General features: G+C 49.7%; 10 protein-coding genes across 10 annotated transcripts; 8 read left to right on the top strand and 2 right to left on the bottom strand.

The window, feature by feature from the left end:
• Positions 1-505: 505 nt before the first annotated feature.
• On the bottom strand, positions 506-2,390 carry BDV27DRAFT_168017 (glycoside hydrolase superfamily; the record flags this gene model as incomplete). Its single annotated transcript, XM_032074660.1, has 1 exon — positions 506-2,390. The coding sequence occupies one exon, from the start codon at positions 2,388-2,390 to the stop codon at positions 597-599; it is 1,794 nt and encodes a 597-aa protein (XP_031931570.1). The 3' UTR covers positions 506-596.
• Positions 2,391-2,946: 556 nt separating this feature from the next.
• Positions 2,947-3,607, top strand: BDV27DRAFT_142009 (uncharacterized protein; the record flags this gene model as incomplete). Its single annotated transcript, XM_032069896.1, has 2 exons — positions 2,947-3,017; positions 3,121-3,607. The coding sequence occupies 2 exons, from the start codon at positions 2,947-2,949 to the stop codon at positions 3,605-3,607; spliced, it is 558 nt and encodes a 185-aa protein (XP_031931571.1).
• Positions 3,608-3,795: 188 nt separating this feature from the next.
• BDV27DRAFT_142010 (ankyrin repeat-containing protein ANK1) lies at positions 3,796-6,405 on the bottom strand (the record flags this gene model as incomplete). Its single annotated transcript, XM_032069897.1, has 4 exons — positions 3,796-4,802; positions 5,751-6,062; positions 6,157-6,334; positions 6,394-6,405. 4 exons carry the CDS (start codon positions 6,403-6,405, stop codon positions 3,796-3,798), a joined length of 1,509 nt encoding a protein of 502 aa, XP_031931572.1.
• Positions 6,406-6,918: 513 nt separating this feature from the next.
• Positions 6,919-8,023, top strand: BDV27DRAFT_122388 (DNA-directed RNA polymerase III core subunit RPC11). Its single transcript, XM_032065612.1, has 4 exons — positions 6,919-7,137; positions 7,216-7,425; positions 7,495-7,589; positions 7,658-8,023. The coding sequence occupies exons 1-4, from the start codon at positions 7,125-7,127 to the stop codon at positions 7,691-7,693; spliced, it is 354 nt and encodes a 117-aa protein (XP_031931573.1). The 5' UTR covers positions 6,919-7,124; the 3' UTR covers positions 7,694-8,023.
• A 379-nt stretch (positions 8,024-8,402) lies between these two features.
• BDV27DRAFT_122390 (uncharacterized protein) lies at positions 8,403-9,099 on the top strand. The gene is made up of 2 exons (XM_032065613.1): positions 8,403-8,952; positions 9,036-9,099. The coding sequence occupies exon 1, from the start codon at positions 8,483-8,485 to the stop codon at positions 8,825-8,827; it is 345 nt and encodes a 114-aa protein (XP_031931574.1). The 5' UTR covers positions 8,403-8,482; the 3' UTR covers positions 8,828-8,952; positions 9,036-9,099.
• BDV27DRAFT_122391 (elongation factor 1-alpha) lies at positions 8,936-10,771 on the top strand. Its single transcript, XM_032065614.1, has 3 exons — positions 8,936-9,136; positions 9,204-9,472; positions 9,529-10,771. Exons 1-3 carry the CDS (start codon positions 9,132-9,134, stop codon positions 10,638-10,640), a joined length of 1,386 nt encoding a protein of 461 aa, XP_031931575.1. The 5' UTR covers positions 8,936-9,131; the 3' UTR covers positions 10,641-10,771.
• A 3,125-nt stretch (positions 10,772-13,896) lies between these two features.
• BDV27DRAFT_122393 (uncharacterized protein) lies at positions 13,897-15,424 on the top strand. The gene has a single exon (XM_032065615.1). It carries the CDS (start codon positions 13,918-13,920, stop codon positions 15,196-15,198), a length of 1,281 nt encoding a protein of 426 aa, XP_031931576.1. The 5' UTR covers positions 13,897-13,917; the 3' UTR covers positions 15,199-15,424.
• A 1,726-nt stretch (positions 15,425-17,150) lies between these two features.
• Positions 17,151-18,204, top strand: BDV27DRAFT_122395 (uncharacterized protein). The gene has a single exon (XM_032065616.1). The coding sequence runs from the start codon at positions 17,501-17,503 to the stop codon at positions 17,777-17,779; it is 279 nt and encodes a 92-aa protein (XP_031931577.1). The 5' UTR covers positions 17,151-17,500; the 3' UTR covers positions 17,780-18,204.
• A 180-nt stretch (positions 18,205-18,384) lies between these two features.
• Positions 18,385-21,955, top strand: BDV27DRAFT_122396 (putative serine/threonine protein kinase). The gene is made up of 3 exons (XM_032065617.1): positions 18,385-19,642; positions 19,695-19,792; positions 19,842-21,955. The coding sequence occupies exons 1-3, from the start codon at positions 18,739-18,741 to the stop codon at positions 21,837-21,839; spliced, it is 3,000 nt and encodes a 999-aa protein (XP_031931578.1). The 5' UTR covers positions 18,385-18,738; the 3' UTR covers positions 21,840-21,955.
• Positions 21,956-22,198: 243 nt separating this feature from the next.
• On the top strand, positions 22,199-22,960 carry nut2 (mediator complex subunit NUT2; the record flags this gene model as incomplete). The annotated part of the gene is made up of 3 exons (XM_032074661.1): positions 22,199-22,258; positions 22,350-22,446; positions 22,561-22,960. The coding sequence occupies exons 1-3, from the start codon at positions 22,228-22,230 to the stop codon at positions 22,958-22,960; spliced, it is 528 nt and encodes a 175-aa protein (XP_031931579.1). The 5' UTR covers positions 22,199-22,227.
• Positions 22,961-23,176: the final 216 nt, after the last annotated feature.

Consider the following 23,176-nt stretch of genomic DNA (forward strand, 5'->3'; position numbering starts at 1 on the left):
ACCCATGCTGACAGAGGGGCATGGACTACTTACATATGGCTTCCGATGCGCTCAAGGCGTCGTGAGGTCGGCATTCATGTCAAGAAAGGGCCGCCGCCATTAGCTATCGTTCACCTCTTTGTGATTTTGTCACTATCTCCACTGTGGCCAATGTTTTAGCTTTCGTGGGGTTCAAAAGATACACTGACAGGTTTTCATTTTGGCAGAAAGCATCTACAGCCGAACAGCGAACCGTTCCTGTACCTGAAACTTGGCACAGTCGCCACGATAACAAGGCGAGACGAAGCTAATTGTGATACTTACCATGCGCCGCAGAACTTTTGTACGTTTCCTGTTGTACTCGCCCATGCTTTTGGTAGATTCGCTCATTTGCAAGATCTGGACATTAACAATAACTATACGGAGATGAAATAATGACCATTTCCTGGAATATCGACCACCCAAGCCAACGAAGTTCTAGTACAAATAAGGAGGTGGCGTCAATAGTCATTGACTATGCCATGGAAAGTAGGCCAATATCGGAGTGTCAAGATAGTGTCATCTTGAGAAAACGAATTGGCCCAAAATCACCCATTGCTACCAGCACATGCCCTATCTCACGCAAGCTGGACATGCCTATGAAAGAAATCGACATAATCAAAGAGACTCCGCTTATACGTCCTCGTAAACTTCCCATCCGTCCGGTTAACAGTTTGCAACCCATACTGCTCTTCATAGCTCCCAAACTCATTGTTGTCAGCTATACTCCACGCCAAAGCTCCTATAACATTAACATTATCCTCGTGGATGGCCTTCAAAGTCTCCGTAAGGAAATCCTGATAGTACAGCGTCCGCTCCAGATCATATCGCTGCGCATCATGAGTTCTATTCGACTCTAGGAACGGGTTGAACCCGTATTCCGCGATCAGAATCCCCGACGGGCGGAACGTATTCCAGATATAGCCCAGTTGCTGGCGGACGTACTGCGGCGCAAGGTACGCGTAAGCATTTGACGCTTGACCCATCAGCCAACCATTGGCTTGGACGTTGCTTAGTGTTACGCAAGTGGGCCAGAGGGGGTCGGAGGAGTTGGAGGCACAGGCTTCCGTGCCTTGTGGCAGGGGAGATGCGTATTGAGCTGTGTAGGGATCGAAGGACCAGAAGTCGATCTTGCCGTGGATGTGCTCGATTTGGTCGTCTGTGAGCGGTTCCATCATATCCACTGTGTTTAGGGCTGCATCTGGGTACTGTTTTCCGAGGAAAAGTGGGTTCGACATTATCCCCAACAGGATGTCTTGGTATCTGGATGCTGCGGCAATGTGCGAGGAGTTTTGTGTGTCCAGGGGCATGGCTAGATTGTTGGCGAATTTCATCGTGATTTTGCCTTTTCCGCCCAGTGTGTTCTTGTACCAGTCGTACACGTCTGCATGGGCGATAAGTACATTTGTCAGGTCTTGGTACTTTTGAAACAAAGTTCCCACGCCGATGTTTGGTTCGTTGAACGTCACCCAATACGGGACTCGGTCCGCGTATCGGGTCATAACTATTTTGGCGTAGTAGAGGAAATTCTCGGGCAGGGAGTCCAGGTCTGCCTGCACGGCGGTAGGCGCGTCGACATGGTTCAAAGTGACGATCGGTGTGACACCATACTTCAGGCAGGCGTCGATGAGATCGTCGTAATGGTCCAGGCCCTGGGTGTTGATGGGTGAGCCAGCCACACCAAAGGGTACTATGCGCGGCCAAGACAGCGAGAACGAGTAGTATGGTATTCCCGCAGCCGCTAATCTGGCAATGTCTTGCTCGTACATGAAGTAGTGCATGTTCGCTACGTTGGCGTCGCTCCTATCAGCGGTCTCCGGGGACAACGCATTGCCGATACTGTCTAGCACACTGGGACCGCGACCTTCCAGTTGGAGACCGCCCTCTATCTGCCAAGAACTGCTGGAGACACCCCAGATAAAATCGGCTGGCAGTTTCAAGCCTGTATCCGGAGGCGCATTGTAGAGCGCAGGGGGTAGCACAAGTTCGGCTTTGGCAACCGGAGTGGCAGACGCTGTGGTGGTAAACGGCGGGGAGCTCACGAACGAATAGTTCTGCCAGAGATTGACGTACGCACTCTGACCATACTGGCCGTCCGACGTGATCGTTGCTGATGGGTCGTATGAGTACGTAGTATAGGTAAGGTCGCTAGGCAGCAAGGTAGATGCCTTGCTGAATGGTGGCGCAATTGGTGTGGGAAAAGACACAGATGTCGATAGCGGCGTGGCATAGGCACCTGAAGTCACTTGGGTGTATGTGAATGAAGAGTAAGTCGGTTGAGAAGACACAGCGACATGAGGGCTAGCATAGCCTGCGCTGACCCAATCTAGGGCAATGAGTCCCGTTACCAGCCAATTCCTACGTGTAGTCATGATGCCGAGCGTGCCAGTTTTCCACTGTGGAGTGCTGATGCATTGCCTTGACACCTCACGGCTTAAATATGCGCAGATCACTGAGGGAATTTCAGACTAGACGTAATGACATCGTCGGATAAGCCGGTTTTCCTCCACACTCGGATTGCGGGGTGACAGTCATCTAGGGCTCGAACTACCGGGGACGCTTCCCGTGTAATGTATATGTCCCAATCCATCTTCACGGTTATATAGGGATCTGTATGTCTGAAGGCCAGGGAAAGGAAAATACTCTAGGAGGCCATGCCGTTACGCAGTGAATCTTCCCTACAAGGGTGAAACACCAACGTTTTCTCTTCCAGCCATAGTGCCCTGTATGTTAGGGACATCTCGTAATTGTTCAACAGGCCATTGTGCATTCAACAGGTTTCATTCCCAGATGGTCCCATGAGATACGGCTCAGTCGGTTAAATCAACGGTCAAGAAATGAGGTCTCACCCTTCCTTCTCGGCTGTGGTTGAACCGAAAACGAGTACGGAGAAGGTTGATCTGAATCTCGAGATTGAGGAAGACAAGCATGCGGGGTGGACGAATGTGGAGGAGATCTGCACGGTGCATCCACCAATTTGGATGGAAAAGACCTCAATGGTCGAAAGGGAGCCCTAATTGACCAGAGGGTCGTAGTTTTGCCGAAGTAAAGCCGGCGAAACGCGGGGAGACACGGCATCCCACAATCTCCTACCACCACAAGTCATTGCAAGAGCAAGGAACAAACCATGTCATATTACCTCTCCATGGTAATAAGTGGCGAAGGCAAAGACCCCAGGCATCGATCTCACTGGGCATTCGCAATCCATCAGCCGGCACAAGTCATCGGTGATCTTCTGCACGTGCGGCCCATTGATTTAGGCCGCTTGTGGTACGAATTCGAACATCGCTCGGACTCGGACCTCATTCTGGTGGATGCCATAGGATTAGCGAAGATCGCAGATTTAGATGGCTCACAGCGCCTGCAAGCGATCAGTGTGATCAGAGATGAGACGGCCCCCAAGGATGGCGTGAGAAGATGCCAGGATTGGGTCTTCAGTGCTTTGATCGCGCTTGAGGTGGAGGAACTGGTTCCGGCTGGGACGTCCGAGTTGTGGAAGGGACTGATGGGGAGAACTGCAACGGAGGTAGAGAAGGTTGTTGGACCCGAATGGACGAGTTTTCGTGGATGTCAGAGCTCGCTGAGATAGTTTTTTGGGAGGTATGTTCTTATATCCCATTGCTTAACTCTGTGAAGTAGGGCAATCAAGTACTAAGTACCCATACCGTATAGGCGTCGCGGAGTAATGAATTAATAGTGATGGAGTTAAAGCATTATACCATAGGTTATGTGTACTGAATGGACTCATGCGCTACGAACTCAGGAAAGGCTTCGCCATCACAGCTTCTTACTCCACTGCCTCCCACTCCACAGTTTCTCAGTTGTCCACAGCCAGTAATCTCGTCCCTTCATTAACCATACCAGGAAACTCGGCAATCGATACCCCATAGCCGCCCCGACACCTTTGCTCTTGCCAATTGGGACTAACTGGGTCTCGCGGGTATCTTCCTTGAACAAGCGATCCTCACCCGCGGAGCCCTCATCCTCACCAGCGGCAAGGAGTAAGTCGCGATTCATATTCGCGCAGAGGACCGGGATAGCTTCGACGATGAAGTGAACAGTCGGTCGTGCCCATGATGAAACATCACCGATCGCGTAAACACGGGGCCCGGCTTTATCAACCCGTAGAGTCGAGGGATTGGTGTCAACACGGCCATCAGGTGTCAGGAGAGATGGGTCAATAAATCCAGCGTTCGCTCGTGTGCCAGTTGCGGGAATGTACAGGTCGGCTTCAAGAGCTTGCCCATCCTCAAGGGTCACCGTCGTCTTAGCAGTCAAGGCATCTTTGCTGTCGGCATTAGGTGCCACATTTTGGACTCGCGCACTCTTGATGACGGTCACCCCTACTTGGGCAAGGTACTGCTCTGCCAGGCTGGCGAGGCTAGGGCGCAAGAGTGGGAGGATCTGTGGCCCAGAAGTGACGACCGTGATCGGTACCTTAGGGTTTGCCAACTTGGAGCGAAACCACCAAGCGCGGCCATTCAAATGCTCGCCAAGTTCACCAGCTGTCTCTACTCCGGCCGGACCGCCGCCAGAGATGAGGATACTCTTGGCAGTTGACAGGGCTTTCCGGAACGCAATCCAATTTTCCCGTAGGTCCCCGACATCACGATTCAGACCAAGAAGGGGAGAAGGCGTTGATGCACCAGTTGCAATCACAAGCGCGTGAAAATCGATCGTGTCTGTAGTGTCGTTCGCGGGAAAACTCACAGTAACATTCCGGCCGGTATGGTCTAGCTGGGTTACAGTGCCGTGGAGGAAGCGAAAGTTGCGAGATCGGTCGTCTTGATACTGCTCAAAAACTTTAGAAATACTGACGAGAAGCTTCTCCTGGTCAAAGAACTCGTCTGAGATCAGTGCACGGGGGCAAGCAGATCTGCACAAGGCGTGCGAGGATGCGCTAATCAAAATGACCTGATATCCTTCTGCATCTGGTAACTTGGGCACCACATGTTTGAGAAAGTAGTGAGCAGCAGACACGCCTGCATAGGAGCCACCGAGAACGACAATGTTCCGACGCTCTGCTATTACCATGTTTTCTGCGGTTTCGGCCTCAAGTTGCAAATCAATAATTGTATGGGCAAGAGTAGGATCTGGGAATCAGATCTCAAGGCAAGACTCAACAGCAGCACAGTATTTTGGAAGCGCAAAAAAAGTATCACATTTTCCCCCGACGGTGACAGTCACGCTTTATGAGGAATTTTTGCGAGTTAGTCGTCATGGACGTGCCTGATGTTATTCGGGCTTCGGCGTTTCAGCCCTTCCGAAGGATAGTATAGGCAGCTCAACTTACGCATCAACCTCGTAAGCGCTAACATGCTCAAGCGTACTTTTTTTGGAAACTCGAGACTGACTAGCACTATTACCGACCGTATGTAGCTATCAAAGCCCAAAATCTCGGGGATTTAATATAACCTTTTCGCAGCCAATGTGTTAAACCCGAAAATCTAATCAGCATGCGTTCACTTCTATAGTAATTTATCCTCAAAGTCAACATCAGCCCCTCGGGTACAGAAGGACAAGATTGGGATGCAGGCCGGAAAGTCAATCACTATGACCAGGACCCGGACGGTCGGGTTCCGCTCTGTACAAAGCCTGCGGCATATATTTTTTGACCAATCTATTGAACCATGGGTGAAAGTAAAAAGTAGCATATCATCACAGTCGTACGTCTATAAATGGAAGAAGGCAACGTCACTATAAGTGACCTTCCATTCCTTATTCGCTATCACTTGCGCTGTCATGAACAGAACCATTGTCCGGGGCATCTCTTAGACCCTCTGCAAGAACGTATTCGGTCTGTTGAAGAATCGACTTAATCTCTGGATTGTTGTAAACAAGGTCCGCGGGCTTTTGACCATGCTTATTCTTGACTCGTGGGTCACAGCCAGCTTCGCACATCATCTCGATCATCTCCAGTCCGAGTTCACGATCCTTCTCGTTGGCGTAGCGTACAGCAGTGTGTAGGGGAGTATCTTTGTCGAGGCGGGTGAGAGGGTCGCATTCAAAGTATTGGATATCAAAGAGACAATCCATCGTGTAACCTGTCGTAGGGTGCGGTTAGAATGAATTCCTTGGTTGCAGATTTCCATGACCCAAGAGTGGCACTTGGGGCCGTCCGCCATCTGACCGACTTACCGCTGCCATATGTAGCACAAATATGAAGAGCGTGGTTCCCCATTGAGTCTGTAACGCCGTTGAAGAACTCGGCCACTTCTTCGTTCGATTTCCCTTCCATACCCTTTAGGACTTGTTCAATCAGATGAGGCTGGTCTCGACGACAAGCCTCAACGACCAGTTCACGAGGCGATGCACCCTAATCAATCAATGATAAGCGGCTGGATTGAACGTTGCATGGTCAACAAAAAAACATACTTCGTCCTCCATGATTGCTTGAATTAGAGGTATTCCTAGTAAAACAAAGAGATTTGTAGCCGCTTCAACTTGTGGCTCGAAGAACAGTGGATGTGATAAAGGCAGTAGCTAAGAATGCTCTGACAATGATGCGCTAGGTCGACAGCGGAGGTTGTAAGGAAGCGGTGTATGCTAACGCGGAGATTCCGGAAACTAAGAGCTGGAAAGTTATATTTAGCATACGGGGAAACAACGATCAGGAGATTCTATGTATATTTCCCGAACGTTTGAGCTCACTGAATAGCCATCGGAGGCTACTTACCAGAATGTCTATGGCTTTGTTCGTATATCAATTCTCGTGACAGATTCCCCGCCGCGCTACGGGGTAAATGCATGTCTCCCGCTGCGATAGCCGCTCGGATTATTGATGTGCCGGTCCGCCGTACTCAATCTGCCCCGCGTCCAATTGGCGCGTACCTCAGGCTATCTAATTTCTGCAACAGAGCCGCAAACCAAACCACAAGAGGTCCAAAGGCGGTGAGATTATTTCTCTCCGCCAAACGACGAGCTTGTCCGATAAGGGTCTACAATGTGCATGAGCCCTTGCTGCGGAACTGTGGCAGTAGTGACAGCTTATTCGAAGCGTCGTGATTGAAGGCTACGTAATAGAGCAGATCCGCCTCGTCTTGATTGACTGAAAATAGCTCTCTTCCGACTATTGACATTTGAGTATCCAGCGAGAGCTGTTCAAGATGCCCTTGACCTGTTAGTTTATCCCTCCTCCCCCTCCGACTACCATATCCATTACAGCCCATAGCTAACCCCGGGATGTTCTTTTTGCAGTCTGTCCTAACTGCAGTAATGCACTAACGATCTCGCGCGCGGACCCGACTCCAAGACACCCTCTTGGGGTCAATCGATTTGAGTGCCGGACCTGCCCCTATCAATATGTTCTGGAACAGAGTTATTTCGAGAAAACAGAAATGAAGCAGAAAGAAGTGGAGGATGTCTTTGGCGGCAAGGAAGAGTTTGCGAATGCCGATAGCATGGCTAGTAAGTGATGTCAGTTCTCGTGAGTGACGTGATTGAGGCTAACATATGCTTTCTCCTTTTCACCTACAGCCCAGTGCCCCGCAGAGAATTGTAATGGCGACCGTGCATACTTCTTCCAGCTGCAGATTCGAAGTGCAGATGAACCTATGACTACATTCTTGAAGGTCGGTGGCTTTACTAGTTCATGCGGACGACCTGCATATAGATCGCATACTGACTCGGTGGGCAACAGTGTACCAGTTGCGGTGCCCGATGGAGAGAAAACTGAAGTTTCACTTTCCGGTGTTCCAGAAAGAGAAAATATCACATTCCAGAATTCTTCTGGGAAAAGTGTTTTGGATTGGTGGGAAAAGATAAAAGTGGTGTTATTATTAATTTTTGGTTACAACTCTAGATGGTGGTTGTGTATGTTTTCCAGGAGTATGGTGGTTTACTAGCTCAGCGATACCCCTCAACAATTACTATGATTACTACTATATGCAGATACGTAGCTAGTATAGCAGATCAACAGACAAAATTTTCTCTTAGCGGCGGCAGGTAATCGCCTGTTTGGGATTGGAGGAACGCCTTCATCCATGGTAAGCTTGTGCGTTGTTACCAAACACGGGACCAGCTATCCAACAGAAATTTTTTAATGGTATATATGATGAGTTTTGTGTTATTCGATAATTTATTTTTTTTTTTTAACTTTTCTATTTTAGTTCGTTGTCCATATGAAAAAAAATTTTCATCTACAAACTAGATTGTCACCGCTCAGGAGGGGCAGCAACAGATCTTTACCTAAGTAAACTAGTAAAGTCTGAGACAGTAAGGGATTGATCTAAAGGAGGGGCACACACAGCAGCGATCATATGTGAAAGAAACACTAAAAAGAAAAAAAATTTTCCTAGGTTGGTTTCTTGCCTCCTACGCTGGCTGTAAGGGGATATCCTACGGCGTAAGATGAGAGAAAAAGATTTCATGGTGGATCAGACAGGCGCCACTCGGCCGGGCCACAGCTGCTTGGGTGTTGACCGGGAGCGGACCAATTAAGGACTCGGACGACCGCGGGGTTCAAATGCAAATATGTAAAACACGCAACAAACGAAGTAGCCCACCTAGTAGAACTGCGTTGATGCCCAGTTTGTCTGTCCAAAACCCACCGGAAAGGTGGGAACACAACAATCACAGAGAGAAAATTTTTTATCATCGAGGCAGGATAGTGACCGATGGTGGGGTCATGGTCGGGTCTCCGAGCGAAAGAGAACCAAGGAAACAAGATCAACGAGGTTGGTGTACCCAAAAGGCCGCAGCAACAAGAGTCATCGCCCAAAAGTCGACAGTCTGGAAGAGACTCCGCCGTGCAGATTCTGCGTCGGTCCCGCACATGCGTGGTGGGGCATTACCCCTCCATGTCCAATGATAAGGGCGGCGGTCGAGGGCTTAAGCCCGCCCACTAATTCGCCTTCTCGCTTGCCCCTCCATATAAGGATTCCCCCTCCTTCCCCTCCCACAACTTTTTTCCTCTTTCTCTCTTCGTCCGCATCAGTACGTATATCCTTCCCCCCTACCTCCCTTTCAGTCTCTTCCTTTCAATCAACCCTTTCCTTACTGACATCTGTTTTGCTCAGTACCTCTACGCGATCAGCCGTAGGATCTGAGCAAGCTTTTTCACAGAATCTTTCTAGTATCTTACAAAGAACTACAAAGTTCTCAAAACCTTCAAAATGGGGTAGGTCAATCCTGACTACCGTATCCGGTTGCATCTCAGATCATGGCTGACTGATTTCCTCTTGCAGTAAGGAAGAGAAGTCCCACATCAACATCGTCGTTATCGGCCACGTCGATTCCGGCAAGTCCACCACCACTGGTCACCTGATCTACAAGTGTGGTGGTATCGACCAGCGTACCATCGAGAAGTTCGAGAAGGAAGCCGCTGAACTCGGTAAGGGTTCCTTCAAGTACGCCTGGGTTCTTGACAAGCTCAAGTCCGAGCGTGAGCGTGGTATCACCATCGATATCGCCCTCTGGAAGTTCCAGACCTCCAAGTATGAGGTCACCGTCATTGGTAAGCATCTTGAGTTACAACCTCGCTCTCTACAGCCATCTAACAGAGGTCAATAGATGCCCCCGGTCACCGTGACTTCATCAAGAACATGATCACTGGTACTTCCCAGGCTGACTGCGCTATCCTCATCATTGCCTCCGGTACTGGTGAATTCGAGGCTGGTATCTCCAAGGATGGTCAGACCCGTGAGCACGCTCTGCTCGCTTTCACCCTTGGTGTCCGTCAGCTCATTGTTGCCCTCAACAAGATGGACACCAACAAGTGGTCCGAGGACCGTTACAAGGAAATCGTTAAGGAGACCTCCAACTTCATCAAGAAGGTCGGATTCAACCCCAAGAACGTTCCTTTCGTCCCCATCTCCGGTTTCAACGGTGACAACATGATTGAGCCCTCCACCAACTGCCCCTGGTACAAGGGTTGGGAGAAGGAGACCAAGGCTGGTGCCAAGGTCACCGGTAAGACCCTGCTCGAGGCCATCGATGCTATCGAGCCTCCCACCCGTCCTACCGACAAGCCCCTCCGTCTTCCCCTCCAGGATGTCTACAAGATCGGTGGTATTGGCACAGTGCCCGTCGGCCGTGTCGAGACTGGTGTCATCAAGCCCGGTATGGTCGTCACTTTCGCTCCTGCCAACGTGACCACTGAAGTCAAGTCCGTTGAAATGCACCACCAGCAGCTCCAGCAGGGTAACCCTGGTGACAACGTTGGTTTCAACGTCAAGAACGTTTCCGTCAAGGATATCCGCCGTGGTAACGTTGCCGGTGACTCCAAGAACGACCCCCCCATGGGCTGCGCTTCCTTCAACGCCCAGGTTATCGTCCTCAACCACCCCGGTCAGGTCGGCGCTGGTTACGCTCCCGTCCTGGACTGCCACACCGCTCACATTGCTTGCAAGTTCTCTGAGCTCCTTGAGAAGATTGACCGTCGTTCCGGTAAATCTATCGAGAACAACCCCAAGTTCATCAAGTCTGGTGATGCTGCCATCGTCAAGATGATTCCCTCCAAGCCCATGTGTGTCGAGTCCTTCACCGACTTCCCCCCTCTCGGTCGTTTCGCTGTCCGTGACATGCGTCAGACCGTCGCTGTCGGTGTTATCAAGAGCGTTGAGAAGGCTGCTGCCGGTGCCGGTAAGGTCACCAAGGCCGCCCAGAAGGCCGGTAAGAAATAAGCTGGTTAATATGTGCGGGGATGCAATTATGAACCTTTTATGAGCACACAAAAATATGGAATTCTCATGAAATTAGACTTCAATTATGTAGTTGATCCTACAGAACTTGAATCATGATTTTGTTCAATCTATTGCGTACTACATGTAGACTCCAACTGTTGGTATTAGCAGAATAGCTTTATTGTCATGTGCAACCTGCTGGGTCACTCACATTCAACAGTGCCCCTGAGGGCAGAAACCTATGACAGGTTTCGGTGTACCCCTCCCTACTAGTCAATGTATAACTGTTTGACGAGTCCTTTAAATGCATGCGATTCGTTAATCATCGAACCAATCTTGTAGGCCTCTTTCTTATAGTAGTGCCGATCTCCCCCAGCTGCTATCTCTTTGTTTGCCACCAACAACCAATACAAGTAATATGATCAATCCCTACATAGTTGGCGTCACAAGTGTATAGATAGTATAAACGATGTACTATAGTTTATACTAAAACACTGTTTATCTTAGAAAAACGTTCATGGAGCTGTTCGGTCGCGAATATATTCCTTCGTGGTGCAGTGAGCAACTACTAGTATTGTATACAATATATTTTACAGCTTACCACTACCGAGTAGCAGCTTTATGCCAAATGGCCCTCACCTAACCGTACACTCTCGTCACAGGTCATAAAGCCATCTTGCGGGCGTGAACATTTGCTCCATCTGCAAGTTATTCTTCGTGCTACTGCTGCTTTATAGTAAGTATTGATCCAGGGATTTTGCGGGTCATGAAGAAGTCCAGGTATACGACCTCAATTGGATGAATTCAACTAGTAACGGACCGGTTAGCCTGCTTATTACTAGGATCGTATGAGAGGAAAACAGATGGGTAATAAGGGACACCGACGGCTATTAGCAAAAGATGGCCCGGCAATATCTCTACAAAGTGGCTGACGAGTTGAAAAAGGTCTTCAGATGAGAACTATCGTTCCATATAGAATACTGAGGAGCTCCCCCTGTCCGTCAAAAGCAGTACAGTATTCCCGTCAGTATTGTAGATGAAAGTTGACTTATCAATTGAAGCCATATGGCAAGTAAAAAAAACCTACACTTTTACTTGAAGGCATGGCTGGTGTATGTGATGTGATCTATTTTTACTCCAACCGAGAACCCAGAAAATTACTTTTTTCCCTCCGACGATCTTACATAAGGAGATCGACAGTATCTGATAGCACTGACCAATGGCAACCCCGCATTGACTACACCCACGCTAACACTTAAGCAGGAAAATCAAAACAAACAAAAGTGGAGTTGTATCTATGGAGGAGAAATGAATGTATGGACACTGACTATCTCAAGTGTAGTAGTATTCGACCGACAACCTCAACCATTGCTGTCATATAATCGTAACTATCAGACTAGAAATTAAACCATTCCTCTTTATTCAACTAATATCCAATAGAGTGGCCCGGGAAAATGAACCGTGATGTTCGAGCCAAATATTTACGTGCGGGTAACAGATTCAGGGTGGAACTGAATTGCATCTAGGCTCATTCCACTGGAATGTTGAAAAGCCAAACGTAAATAAACTGGCAGACATGAGGTATGAAGTATGAAGCTTATAATCAAGAAACAGGAAACACCTTAAAACCCAACTATGTTGCCAGTAACGCAAGGCTGCGATGGATGTACATTTAATACGAGTCAGTGCCCATACCTATAGTACTAACAGTTTCTATGATAAACAAACTCAATCACAATAGCAACACTTTGTCATTCTCGATTACTCTATAGATATTTAGTAGAAGAATAGCAAAAGACAATTCATGTTACACAACATAACTTCTTCTTCTGACCGTCAATCGACTTGCCGCTCGGGGTAACAATTTGTCTGCAAGGTTCAGCGGACGGCGACTGTGCCGCTCATTTAAAACGAAAAGCCGGGTCAATCATCACACCCTCTCTCGGCTTTCCCTTTGCCGCTTGTTTTGTTTTCACTTCCATCCCGCTTCTCACTTCGCTGCCTTTACCTGGGAGTTTAATTTAATTGGTCTCGCTTTTGCTTGTTGTGTATTTTCTTTTTTGTTCTTCTTTACTTTGAAATATTGAGATTAGGTACGGTTCCGGAAATACCGTTCGTTCACTCCACTCCAATCACTCACACCAGATCTCCTCCAGGCCAGCGCTGAGAGCCGGTACCTCAGCGCCGATTTAATGTCATTTTGAAAATATGCTCTATATATCGCAGTCCACGCGCCAGACACTATCAATATATCTATAGCCCATTACAAAATCAGCGGGGGGAAAACTACCCGAAAGCCCGCAGACGACAATCCCAGACAACCAGTCCGTTTTCAAACTGACCGAATCACCTCATAATGGACGGTCCACCCCCTCCTCCCCCTCACGGCGAGAAACCGAACACCACCGGCGGCCAAGAATACCGGAAGGCGTCGGACCTGCCCGAAGGGAACTACGATATCTTCATTATTCCGCCACATTCGTCCGGGTCGGGCTTCCTCTATCTCCCCTCGCTGCAATGTCAGCGGAATAGTTTCATCGCTGGCTCGGTCTGCACCTTGTTCGTTGTCCTTGTGTGGTCTTTTATATCGCCCATTTTCAAGACATGGTATATAGCTGCTGCCGCAAGTGGCGGCGGCGGCGGTGGAGGGATGGGTGTGGGACTCTTAGGGATTGGGGTTGGGATTGCGGGATGGGGGTTCGGCGTGTATCAAGCTGGGTTTGGAAGAAAAGGGCCTGGAAGTGCCAGAGCCAATACTGGCCAGGCCGGTGCTGGAGGAGAATATGCGAGAGGGTCGGGTAATGCTGGCGGACAGCAAGGGAACTATGGCGGAAATTATGGATCTCCACCAGGGAGCCAGTACTCTGGAAATCAGTATGGTGCCGGCACTCCGCCTCAGACGCCTCCCCCTAACGCTGGCCCAGGACCAAATAAACCCGAGTCGGCCAAGGCCAAAGAGAAGGCCCGAGCGGAAGAAAAGGCCCGCGAGGAGAGAGCGCGAGAAGAAAGGGCCCGGGAAGAAAGGGCGCGAGAGGAGAGAGCCCGCGAGGAGAGGGCTCGAGAGGAAAGAGCTCGGGAAGAGAGAGCCCGCGAGGAGAGGGCTCGAGAAGAAAAAGCCCGGGAGCAAAAGGCCCGGGAGGAAAGAGCCCGTGAGGAAAGGGCTCGAGAGGAGAGAGCCCGTGAGGAAAAGGCTCGTGAAGAGAAAGCGCGCGCAGAAAGAGAACGGGAAGAAAAGGCACGCGAAGAGGCAAGACGGAAGGAGGAGCTTCGACGGAAAATGGAAGAGTTCAAGCGGAAGAGGGAGGCTGAGAAGCAAGAAAAACAAAGACAGCAGGAGCGCGAGGCGATGGAGAAAGAAATGCGTGAGCGGAGGGAGCAGTTCGAGAAAGAGATGGCCGCTGCCAGAGAAGCAGCGGCAAAGGAGGCACGGGAGCGCGCCGAGAAGGAAGCAGCCGAAGCTCGGGCAAAGGCCGAACGCGATGCTGCGGAGGCCCGAGCAAAGGCTGAAAGGGAGGCCGCTGAAGCAAAAGCTAAGGCGGAGAAAGAAGCTGCCGAGAAGGAAGCGGCTGCAAAAGCGGCTGCAAAGAAGGAGGCGGATGCCAAGTTTGCAGCCCTCAAGGAGGCGGCAGCAAAAAAGTATGCCGAGAAGAAGGCCAAAGATGCCCAAGAGGCAGCGGCCAAGGAGGCAGCAGCAGCGAAAGACGCCGCGGCGAAGGCTGCCAAGGAGAAATCAGGGAGCGCATCAGTCCCTCCCCGAAGTCCATCACCGAAGAAGCCTCCTCCATCTGGAGCACGAACTACAATGTCTGCCGAGCAAGACGATGCATATTCCTTTCGACCGTACGACAGACCTCGACGGCCATATGGGGGCACATCAAGCTCGTCAGCATACTCTGAATCATCCTACGCTCCTTCACAATCGACAGCTCGAACATCACCTCCACCGTCAAATAGGGGACGGTATGAAACTAAAGATCCTGATAAGATTGTTATCAAGGGTGTTTTTCAGTTCAACAATGCATTTGTTAAAAGCCCAGCGGCTCAGCTGGTCTCTGGACAGGGAATGGTAACGGACGGACTAGTTCTGCGCATCACTACCGAAGGTCTGTTCATTGATGACGATATCCGGGGAGTGGGTCAGCGAGAATGGGACGTCAAGGCGTGGACGATGAAGTTGGTCGAGGTGTGGTGCCCGCAATATGCCTCCCAGAAGCATAATCCTCCGAAGCAGAGTTCGTTCTTTGGTCGACGGGACGAAGGGCCTTCATCGGCGGAGTCTGATGCATACCTGCTCAATCTACTGAAAGTGTGCAAGAATACCTGTCGCCTTGCGTCGCCAGGGTCTCAGTCCGAGGTACAGAGACTCCATGTGTTGCGAGCCAGCGTTCGTGACCAGGAGGGTCGAAAATATCTTTTCGTCTTGGAAGAGACAGAAGGCTGGAAGGTGGGCATCGGGCTGCAGCGGCTTCGAAAGGGGGCGCTAGTACGATCTCTGGGAGTGACGAACATGTCGGTCAATGAGGGCCGCTCGATACTCGGGAACCTTGGATACATTTGATTAGCTTAAGTGTTTTCCAACGGTCCAACTTAAGTGCCTACACGGTATATATCATTCACCTCACCGCTCATAGCGAGATGTTGTTTCAAGATCCAGCCTTGCATAGTGTCATTTTGGCTAGACCTTCATTTGTACAGAGATTCCCCCTGTTGTTGATTGCTTATGATGTTGACGATTTATTGTGGTTCACGTATTTCTAGTTGTACATAATGCAGTACAGACGTTCATACATTAACAAGCTATTTTTACACAAAGCTGCCTTTATCTACACGACATTTAGCATGATGGTTGCCCACTAACAAAGATCAGATCAAAGTTTGCTTATCAATCAAGGCGCTGACAGCCCTATCACGTGCCAAAGGTGCCATACTTCTTTCTATACTCTTGTGGTCCCAACTTCTATCTCACATATTCAATCATTTGTGTCGTAATATATCGTTACAACTAACACGTCTGCCAGGTTCACCGTGCTTCTTGACTTTCTAGTCTAGTTTTCAGCTAAAATCATCCGGCGCCCCCTAATATTTGTGAATTGCCAATATATCTGATGGTGCCTGACTAGAAGACGATGGAAAAACATTGAAATTCACTGAAGAAACACAGTTCAATACATGCTGGAGGTTTTATCAATTCCCACTATTGCTCTGTCTTGTAAGGTCAAACATCGATGAATGATGATGGTTGTTTGGCATGTCCTTGTATTATCCAACAGATGATGGAAAAAGTATTGAACTGGGCCCAGCTGTCATTCCCCTTTACTCCTGAAATCCCTCAAGATAGAGCAGTCGATTGTTCACCACCATGGAATTCATTCAAATGTACTGCATGAAACACTATCATTAGCAGTTTCTCTTTGGTGATATTCCTCTGTCTTGATCGAACTTTTCATTCATTCATTCATTCATTCATTCATTACCTTTGCTACCCTATATTAAAGAGCCAACCTTTTCTCCTGATCCTTTCTCTCTATACATTTTTCTTTGCTCCCTACATCATATTCAATTCTTTCCTTCATAACCTCCTTATTTGGAGAGGGATTTCGGAAGGTAATCCGCAGGATGAAGGGCCATAATGATAACCGTGAGACGTGGGCAGGAAACCCTCCAGTCCTGGCGAAGAGGAATACAAACCGAATAGGATGGCAACGTGGAGGAAAGGGGGTAGGAAAGACGCAGAAATCGCCATGCTAAGGCAGCAACTAAAGGAGGTGAACAACGAGCTGTTCGGAAAGCAGCAGCGCATCGATTCCCTCATTGGCTTACAACCTCTCGAATCTCATCAGTCATTATGTTAGTGAGAGCGTGGATATGGATGACTGTGTGTTGGTACTTTGTAAAACAGATAGCAGTAGAAGCTTGAAGTCTTTGATAGTCAGCGACAGGATTATTAGGTCGAGGGCTTTTGTGGTCAGGAGATAGTATGGACAATGAAACAGGAGCCTGGACAGTGAATTGGGAGTGTGCTGGTAGGTTCGAAAGTAGTTATTGTATTGACAAGTGAGTAATTAAACCTCTGTGTCTGCACTGCGCCGTTGCTATGAATGATACAGTGTTAAGAAAGCCGAAATTATATCTACTGATGCCGCTGATTTAGCTAATATTAGAGAGGCCCATTCTATTCTGGGGCCACTAGAAATTATACCTTGGTGGATTGAATAGATGGGTGTTTAAAAAGCTTTCTTATTTTAATATTTGTATTTAAAACCGGGTCAACGAAGATGAGGTTGATTATAAATTGGGCAGTGTCTCTTCTTTTCTTAAGCTCTGTCTGACTAACTTTCCCTTTTTAACAGTAGATACTTTGTGTTTATATGTTGAATAGAGATCTTATCTTCTATTGAAGCAGGTCTTGAGAACTGCCGCGCTTCTATGTCTTGGCCCTGTTATTGTCTATGGATAATAAGACAATGGAGAATTAAACTTTAATGTACTTAATTATGTTGATCTACTTATTGGTATATCAGATAGAGGTATAAAACTAAAAGTCAACTCTGAAAGGGCACGTTTATGACCAGCTTAGCGGTCAAATCATGGCAACTCTTTCTCACACAGGGCCTGTGCATCGGGTGTAATTGTGATATCCACATATTCCGCTAAAAGTGAGTATTCGTTGTGACAACTGCAGCTACGGGAACAAAGCATGGGTGGAAAGATATTTCCTTCAAGTGTAAGCATTTGACCCCGGAGATAGGTTGGTTCCTTTCTTCCGAGTGTGGGCATGCTGTATTGACGCTGTACCTCAGGGTTTCCGTGGGCTGTGCACTACATGAGATTTATTGTCCTCTGTATGGTTATTATGATCAATGTGCTTTTTGCGTACTCGGCTTCCACCTCCAAAGTTTACCAATACCGTGCCGTCATTGACCAAGGACATCAGCAAGACAAGTACTAGTATGGGCATAGTATTGACCCTGACCAGTATCGGGCCTCGCACAGGGCCGTTAATAGCCAAGACAATTGATTGCGAACGCCGGAGGAAATTATTTGCCGGCGCAGATCTGGGCAGGCACGTCATTGTTGGTCGGGACGGCTGCCTTGATCGCTGCCAGGGACTTGGCCTCGGGGATGACAGTTCTGTGTGAAGATGTGACTTTTGGAATGGATGGTCGGATGACCAAAAGTATATGACTACTCTTGGAGGTATTTGACGGAATGCCTTGCTTTGAACCTCGGGATGGCGAATGAATTGGCCCGGACTTGCTTATGGCCCCATTTCAGACGTGCTTATGAGGAAATATTGAAATAAACTACATACCTACCCAGAGGCAGCATGGTTCACACATACTCCAGCGAGCATCGAGGACGTTATCTAGCGTACTAATGCCGTTCGCTGGCTGATTATTATGCCGACATGGTTTCCATGGCCGAAGCGTCGGCATTCCCAGGGTTCTCGTGACCCGAGGTCATGCATTGTTCCTGATGATCCGGGGGAAAGAATCACGATGATCCTGTAGAATATTGAGAAGTTGTAATCGAAACAAGAACAATGGATAATGCGACGAAAAAGGTCTCTATCAATTATAACATAGAAGAGATATAATAAGAGAGACGTCCAGAATCTGTAACATGGGGGAAAAAAAAACCTGGAGATCCTTCTCGGCTGAGTCAGCGCTCGGGGAAATGCCCGTGACTGAATGCCAACCAACCAAAGCCAAGATCGTTCTCAAACTACGAAGTCAAACTGCTGGTCAGTCGGAGCTCTTCTTTCTTCCTCTCCCAGTTCCAGTTAAACGCTGTGTTGGTTCCAATCTGGAAGAACTTCATTCTCTGTCCACCTGTCTCCTATTACCCCCCTTTCTTTCCCGCCAACTCACCTCTGCCCTCCTTTCACCGGAGATCAGTCAGGTACCGCTTTGCCCCCAAATCACCACCGCCTCCTCCTATCTCCCTCCCCGCCGCCAACTGTCCTCTGTATAAGTCGCCCTTCTTGACTTCCGACTCCGGACCTTTCTTCGTCTCTGATCGTTTTCTCTATGCTGCGACGATAGTTATCCTACGACCGGCAATTTAATCTCGCCCCTTGAGGGCTTCCCCAGTCACCATGTCCTATCATTCGAACCCCCAATCCTATCAGAGCCATGCGGCCTCTCATAGGCCGATTCCGTCGTATAATCCGTTGGCCGCGGTGAACGCCCCGGCAGGCACTTTCTTACCAGGAACCAAAGTCCAGGTCGGCAATCATCGCGTGGTCGTCGAGAAGTACCTCTCCGAAGGTGGATTTGCCCATGTCTACGTCGTGCGTCTTCCACAACCCGTCGAGGGTTCAGATAGGGCGGTGCTGAAGCGGGTCGCGGTGCCGGACAAAGCGGCGCTCGCGAACATGCGGACCGAGGTCGAGACAATGAAGAAATTGAAGGGACACCGACACATTGTGAAGTATATCGATTCCCATGCGTCTCAGCTCCGTGGGGGCGGCTACGAAGTGTTCCTGCTCATGGAGTTCTGTTCGGGCGGAGGCCTGATCGACTTCATGAACACGCGCTTGCAGCACCGGTTGACAGAACCGGAGATTATCCAGATCTTCTCGGACGTGGCCGAGGGCGTGGCCTGCATGCACTATCTGAAACCCCCGTTGCTGCACCGCGATTTGAAGGTGGAGAATGTTCTCATATCTCGACACGGGACCTCGAGTGTCTATAAGCTGTGCGATTTCGGCTCTGCGGCACCCCCTCGTCCAGCGGCGACTTCAGCTGCGGAGGGCCGCCTGATCGAGGACGATGTGCAGAGGCATACAACGCTGCAGTACCGGAGTCCGGAGATGATCGATGTCTATCGCAAGCAACCTATCGATGAGAAGAGCGATATTTGGGCGCTAGGTGTACTTCTATACAAGCTATGCTACTACACAACTCCGTTCGAAGAGGTGGGCCAAATGGCCATCCTGAATGCGACCTACAAATTTCCATCTTACCCTGTTTTCTCGGACCGCCTCAGGATGCTCATCAGTAAGTTTAGTTGAATGTTGGTCGTGTGGGGGGGTACTAACTTCGACTTTAGCATGGATGTTGAAGGAGCACCCGCAAAAGCGCCCAAATATCTATGAGGTAGTACAAGAGGTCTGCCGCATGCAAGGAAAAGAAGTTCCAATCCGAGATGTGAGTTACCCAATGACTGGATTCGTTCTTGGTTTTCTAATTTGTGTAGATCTACGCGAATCGCTCTACGTCGGAAGCCCGCCGTTATCAGGAACTCCCGCCATCCCCAACGGAGACACCGCAAGTCGGCGCAGTGTTCTCTCCACCGATCCAGGAGACTCAGATTATCCCAGAGATTGCTCCCATGCGGCGCGGGCGGCCGACAAAACCAACCAGTTCTCAGCACACTTCTGCAAAGCCAAGCCCCTCCCCGTTCCGTGGTGGCTCCACAGACCCCTTCGCCGTCTTGGATGGCGGCCAAAAATCGCGGGACTCTACGGACGAGTTCACGAATCGGTTCCCCTCCTTGGATCAATTTGATATCCTGCACGAGAAGGGTGGCAAGTTCGACTTTGAGCCCGCGTTCGCCGAGGCGAAACAAGAGGATGGTGATCTTGCGCAAAGGCTCACAAACGCCTTGGCCGATGAGGCCTTCGCTAAACGTCCTTCTCCCGCGGTGAATGAGCAGGCTCCCCAACCACCGGTAAAGAAGCAACCCCACACGTCGCACGTCAAGAGTCGACCCTCCGAGTCTTTCAACCACCGCGAGGAACCCCAGCAGTCGCAGGTGCCCCTGTACCAACCGGTGCCGCAGAAACCAACCATGGTCTCCACAGGAACGATGACGTCGCCACCCCAGACGCCGTCGGTGCCGGAGCTGAAGCCCCCTAGCCGCCCCATCTATCGATTTCCTTCGTCAGACCATCAACGCCGGCCCTCCAGTCAACCATGGCCCGCGGACGGCGACAAGAAAGCTTCCCGGCCCCTCAACCCTCCGTCCCCTACGAAGCCCTCCGCGGACCCAAGAACTTCTGCGGATCGCATCTCCGAGCTGTCGACCTCTTCATCAAGGCCTTCCTTGGAAGGCATGCGACCATCGAACTTGGAGTTGGAAGAGCTCACGAGTCGATCCAAATCGGCCAACAGCAAATCTCGCCCATTGTCCGTCCAGGCAGCTTCCAGGTATGACTTTGGCCGCGGCTCCGAGAGCGCACGCTCCTCACTCGATATCCCCAGACCTTCGTACGACATGGGCGCGCCGCTACAACATGCGCGAACCGAGGCAGACCGGGCCAACATCTCGTCCGACATCGACTATCTCCGGGCGAGGGAAGAAGAGAGCAGCCGGAAGAAAGAGAAGCGGTACAGTGGCAGCGCCAAACACGCCAAGCGGTCGAGTCTTTCTACGTTATCGCTGTCGGGGACCAAGACACTGTTTGCTGGTCGGTTTGGCGATGCATTCCGGCGCTTCGAGCAGAGCAACCCAGAATCCAAAGCCCAGTCTCCCGCCACCGAAGAGCCGAAGCAGGTCATGATCACTTCGTCCGAATTGGTAGAGGTGCCCGCCGAAATGAGTGACGCCGAGAACGACGACATCTCTCCGGAGATGCGTCGGGAGCTGGAGCGCCGACGTCTTTCCCAGGAGGAGAAGCGCGTCGCCAACGCGGCTGCCGAGTATCGCCGACAGGTAACGGAACGAGGGGAGGGGGGCTTCCGACCCGGGCCCGATACACGGTCGTCGATCCAGAACCGGGTGCAGTCATTCTTAGAGGAAAGTAACAAGTCAGCGCCTCCCCCCAAGACGGCAACGGGCTATGGCCGGTTCACGGAGGAGATGAACCCTGCTTTGCCGGCAAAGCAGAACGACCCTCTTCCCGAACCGCGGATCAACACCCGCGCGGCGGGGCACCTATACGGATCGCAGGGACAAGCGTCGCCTGTCAAGGACCGGTGGGAGACGCCAGGTATACCCAGTCAAGAGACGGCAAATAGTGGCTATGCGCAATCGCAGCGCACGGGGTCGTCTCGGCCCGCAGCACCTCCCAAGCCCAAGAGCCTGCGCGTGAAGGGATCGGAGGTGATCAACGAGCGCAGCCAGGCCACACCTACTACGCCAAGTGAGGATTGGGAGGCCAATTTCAGCCGACGGTTCCCCAGCCTGTCGGGACTAGAGATGGAGACGGAGATTGAGATACCCAATATCCCTCTCCGGACGAAGGAAGTGTAATTATTATTGATTTAAGTGGGGGTGTGTGTATGGATCTATAGACAGTGGACTAATCTTGTTCTATACGTATATATTGTCAATACTAGACATGCATTGCAAGCATTTGCTTTAATCCAGCATGGTTCCATATTACACAATCGATATAATTGAATACTATCGTAGATAAATAAAAAAAAAAAAAGAAATAAATAAATAAATAGAAATAAATAGTATACATAGTGAGGTCATAATCAATTACCCAAACAGGTTTAGTTCACCCCAGAGTCCCCACTGCGGCTCAAACAAGTCTAGATTCATTTAAATCCATCCCACTCTCATTTTATCTTCCAAGTTCCAGTAATCAATCAATCAATCAATCAATCAAACCTCACCTCAACAAATCCCCAAAATGGCACCCATAACCCTCAGCCAAGTCGACAGTAAGCAAACACCCAAACCCAACCGCTCCAACCCCCCAAACACAATCCAACGAACAAAATCAACCTAAAACAAATAAAAAAAAAAAAACAGACGACCTAAAAGAAGCAATCCAACACCTCTTCGAAATCCAATCCGCAGTCCACGGCTACCTAGGCCCCGAAACACAACAAGAACTCGTCCGAAAAATGTACTCAAGCCCCCCCCCTCTTCCATCACCAACAAGAAACACCACCCCCCAAAAAAGAAACCAATGAACCAACCAACTAACGAAGGACATAAAAATTAAAAAAAAAAACAACAGAAAATCCCTAACCCAAACCCTCTCCACCCTTCAAAAAAATACCACCAACCTCCCGGACCCAAACGACCCAAACCAGATCACAAACCCAGAAATCTCGATCGGGAATCCCAAAGATCCTAATTTGGCTTCGATACAACTTCCCCCGGAGATAATCGACTATGTGGACGCGGCGCGCAATCCGGATATCTATACGAGAGAGTTTGTGGAGCTTGTGCAGAGGGGGAATCAGGATTTGAAGGGGAAGAGAGAGGCGTTTGCGAATTTTAGGGATGTGTTGGCGAGGGAGGTGAGGAGTGCGGTTCCGGGGTGTAGGGGGGAGGTTGATCGGGTTATGGAGTCTCTTGGGGTTGGGGATCAAAAGAGGGATGGGGGAGAAGGGGGTGATAATGGGGGGAGGTGATGTTATGGGTTGTGGGCTGATTGGGAGAGGTGTTTTGGTGTTTTTGTGGTGGTTTTAAGGGGGATTCTACGTTTTTCTCTCTCTTTGTTTATTTCTTTGCTCTTGATTTTTTTTTTTGTTCTTATTTATGCTGCTGGATGGCAATTGGGGGTTTAAATGGTGGTGGTGTTTATACTTTACTTAATGGTTTTTTTTTTTTTTTTCCCGTTTCATTTA

This window comes from Aspergillus caelatus, assembly GCF_009193585.1.
Source record: "Aspergillus caelatus strain CBS 763.97 unplaced genomic scaffold BDV27scaffold_22, whole genome shotgun sequence".
NCBI lineage: Eukaryota > Fungi > Ascomycota > Eurotiomycetes > Eurotiales > Aspergillaceae > Aspergillus > Aspergillus caelatus.

Coding starts and splice junctions, on each gene's coding strand:
- BDV27DRAFT_122391 (XM_032065614.1), top strand. Junction 9,473..9,528: donor GTATGAGGTCACCGTCATTG/GTAAGCATCTTG, acceptor AGAGGTCAATAG/ATGCCCCCGGTCACCGTGAC.
- BDV27DRAFT_122395 (XM_032065616.1), top strand. CDS start 17,501: ATGTGCTTTTTGCGTACTCGGCTTCCACCTCCAAAGTTTACCAATACC.
- BDV27DRAFT_122388 (XM_032065612.1), top strand. Junction 7,426..7,494: donor GAATGCCGATAGCATGGCTA/GTAAGTGATGTC, acceptor TTTCACCTACAG/CCCAGTGCCCCGCAGAGAAT. Junction 7,590..7,657: donor CTATGACTACATTCTTGAAG/GTCGGTGGCTTT, acceptor GGTGGGCAACAG/TGTACCAGTTGCGGTGCCCG.
- BDV27DRAFT_122390 (XM_032065613.1), top strand. CDS start 8,483: ATGCAAATATGTAAAACACGCAACAAACGAAGTAGCCCACCTAGTAGA.
- BDV27DRAFT_122396 (XM_032065617.1), top strand. CDS start 18,739: ATGTCCTATCATTCGAACCCCCAATCCTATCAGAGCCATGCGGCCTCT. Junction 19,643..19,694: donor CCGCCTCAGGATGCTCATCA/GTAAGTTTAGTT, acceptor CTTCGACTTTAG/CATGGATGTTGAAGGAGCAC. Junction 19,793..19,841: donor AAGAAGTTCCAATCCGAGAT/GTGAGTTACCCA, acceptor TAATTTGTGTAG/ATCTACGCGAATCGCTCTAC.
- BDV27DRAFT_122393 (XM_032065615.1), top strand. CDS start 13,918: ATGGAAGAGTTCAAGCGGAAGAGGGAGGCTGAGAAGCAAGAAAAACAA.